This window comes from Microtus ochrogaster, linkage group LG5 (assembly GCF_000317375.1).
Source record: "Microtus ochrogaster isolate Prairie Vole_2 linkage group LG5, MicOch1.0, whole genome shotgun sequence".
Lineage (NCBI taxonomy): Eukaryota > Metazoa > Chordata > Mammalia > Rodentia > Cricetidae > Microtus > Microtus ochrogaster.
The window spans coordinates 37,814,937-37,817,913 of record NC_022031.1 but is presented as its reverse complement, the minus strand read 5'-3'; the positions used below and the strand labels follow the sequence as shown (position 1 = coordinate 37,817,913).

Genomic DNA, 2,977 nt, shown 5'->3' with positions numbered 1-2,977 from the left:
TGTGTGTGTGTGTGTGTGTGTGTGTGTGTGTGTGTGCGTGTGTGTGTGTGTGTGTGTGTGTGTGTGTGAGTCACTTGTCACACCAAAGGTGTCTCTTACCCCATCCCGCGATCGGGCTTGCAGGTGGAGCTGTCAGATGGCACAGCGCACACCATCACGGACGCCTATGCTGGGAAGGAGTACATCATCCAGGTGGCAGCTAAGGACAACGAGATTGGGACGTGGAGTGACTGGAGCGTGGCTGCTCACGCCACACCCTGGACAGAGGAGCCACGACATCTCACCACTGAAGCCCAGGCCCCCGGTGAGCCTGCCTGCCCCCTGCCCTGTCCTCTGTGCACACACCCCTCAAGCTCCTCCTCGTAGTACGGCCTCTGAGACGCATCCTCCCTGACTGTCACAGACCCACCCATCTGCCCAATACCTGTGTTCCTGGGTCTTGTTCTCTAGATGCCCTTGGTGGGGGTTATTGGGTGCAGTGGTCGCCTATGTGCCTTGGGAAGCAGGGTGGGTGGGAAAGACAACACTAATCTGAGGGAGCAGAGACAATGTACCTCAGGAAACCCCAGCTCTGGGTGGGACCTAGTCCTGGCCCCGCCCTGAGTTTTCCCCATGCTCCCCAGAGACCACGACCAGCACCACCAGCTCCTTGGCACCCCCACCCACCACGAAGATCTGTGACCCTGGAGAGCTAGGCAGCGGCGGAGGACCCTCCATACCCTTCTTGACCGGTGTCCCTGTCACTCTGGCCCTGGCTGCCGCTGCTGTCACAGCCAACAATCTCCTGATCTGGTAGGTGGAGTGAGGCTGGGCGGCTGTGGAAGGGAAGGCCTTAGGGACCTCCATCCCAGCCGCAGCCCTCACAGCCCCACCCCCCCACCCCCGCCTCCCGCGTGTCTCCTCAGAGCCGGGCATCCCATGAGGACATGCCAGAGCGCCTGCAGAGGAGCAGGAGGCCGGAGCTGAGCCTGCAGACCCCGGCTTCTATTTTGCACACGGGCAGGAGGATCTTTTGCATTCTCTTCAGACACAATTTGTAGAGACCCCGGCAGGCCCGGGCCTGCCGTCACCTAGCCCCACCACACCGAGCCGGCCCTCCTTTCTATCCACGGAGGAGGACCATGCAGCTAACCCACCCACCAAAGACCCCTCTCATCTTGCCCCCCTCGGGCTGGACCCTCCAACGCCAGCGACTCCCAGGAGCCCTTGGGGGACCTAAGGGGAACCCCCCCATATCCACAGTTTTCTCCTCCTGCCCCAGCCTCCTGTCTGTCCCAGGGTCTCTGTTGCCACCATCAGATTATAAGCTCCTGACACTGGGGGGGCCCAGCCATCCCCCTCCCCCCAGTGCCCACACTTTTCAGCCCCCTCCACCTCTGCCCCTGTTTTGTACGATCCTCCATTGACCCTTTCCTCCCCCCAGTATTTAATGTCCTGTCAGTCCCTTCTAGTCTGACTCAATGGTAACTTGCTGTATTTGAATTTTTTATAGATGTATATACAGGGGTGGGGGGTAGGGGTTCTCATTAAACGTCACCATTTCATGAGATCTTGGAACAGAACCACTTTGGGAGGGAACCACTCTTCCGAGGACCTCTGCCCTGCAGTCACAGAAGGAGAGAGAAGCCAGGTTGGGGAAGGTGGAAAACGGTTCAGCCTTCAGGTCACAATCATGTGCTCTGCTTCTTAAGGGCTTGGGCTTCCCTGGAGCATGCATCCAAGGACAAACTTGTGGGAAATGGGCCCAAGTGCAAGCTGGACCCATGTTGGGTACCAGTCATTTGTAGAAGCTGCTGAAGTTCTGACTGGCGGCTTATGGATTATCCCCAGAGATTCTTTCTAGAAGTGCCCAGATAAGGGGCATAGTCCAGATGGATCAGCAGGGATTCCTCCAGGCTACAGAGGTTCAGAACACAATGTCCTGGGTCTGGCCAAGCAAGAAGGCAGCCTGAAGGCAGAGGCTTCCTGGAGCATGGATAGGAACTGAACCTGGGCTTCAGAAAGGGCATTATACAGGGGTTAAGCCTCAGATTTAGATTATATTCCAGCCAGATGTGGTGGCACATTCTTCTAATCCTAGCATCCAGGAGGCAGAGGCAGGAAGATCTCTGAGTCGGAGGCTAGTCTGGTGTACATAGTGAGTTCTAGGACAACCGGGGCTATGTGGAGAGAGACCCAATTTCTCTTACAGAAACCATCGTGCCAGAGCTTCTTTGCTGGAAATACCCAGAGCTAGAGTTAGGTTGACAGACTTTTGAGGTAGAGTGGGAAGAGGCCAGAGTCCTAGCCTGAAAGCCAGGATGTTCTGTGTACTTCGAGTAAAGGGGGGTGTCGTCAAAGCCCCATACACCAGTGCGTTACTATAGCCTGCGCTCACCGTAGCAGGTGGGTGCTAGATGCCACCAAGAATTCTCCTGATGGCGACACAACCCCACCCTCTCAGACCAGGCCCATGTGAGGCCATGCCTTGGGAGGGAGATCCCAGAACCTGGAGTGTTGGTGCATCAGACCTAGACTAGACAAGGTCCAGACCCAGTTAGTCCCGGAGCCGGAACTGCAGAGTGAAGGAGAGAAGCTGGCGGAGAGAGAGTGTCAGGTGGAGACTTGTGGGTAGAAAAGACCTGATTCAGGGCAAACTGTAGCTTTTCTGTTACAGGATCTCACTATGCATCTCTGGGCACCCTAGAACTCACTTATGTAGACCAGGCTGGCCTCAAACTCAGAGAGATTCACCTGTCTCTGCCTCCCAAGTGCTGGGAGTAAAGGCGTGTGCCACTATGCCTGGCTAACCTGTGACTTTCCAAACCATGGGAACTGTGCCTCCTTGGGCACAGGAAGAGACTCCCAGAGTGGGCATCCTGAGAAGTAACTGTGGAACTGCATCTGCACCCTGAACTCCCAGCTCTGCCTGCTGGTTTGGGCTCGGCGAGGTGTGGCTCAGGCTGGAGTCTGCATCCTAGGTCCAGCAGGCTTAGAG

General features: G+C 56.6%; 1 protein-coding gene across 4 annotated transcripts in view; it reads left to right on the top strand.

Annotated features, from left to right (window-relative positions):
• Cntfr (ciliary neurotrophic factor receptor) overlaps positions 1 to 1,547 on the top strand; it is a 38,226-nt gene extending 36,679 nt beyond the window's left edge. For 3 of the 4 annotated variants that reach the window (XM_026786692.1, XM_005362028.2, XM_005362027.3), the window contains exons 8-10: positions 124 to 304; positions 624 to 792; positions 906 to 1,547. In XM_026786692.1, coding sequence (XP_026642493.1) covers positions 124 to 304; positions 624 to 792; position 906 — 351 coding nt within the window. In that variant the 3' untranslated portion in view covers positions 907 to 1,547. Of the gene's footprint in view, positions 1 to 123; positions 305 to 623; positions 793 to 905 lie in introns of those variants that run through there. The other variant, XM_013351953.2, reaches the window with a different exon arrangement.
• The last annotated feature ends 1,430 nt before the right edge of the window (positions 1,548 to 2,977 follow it).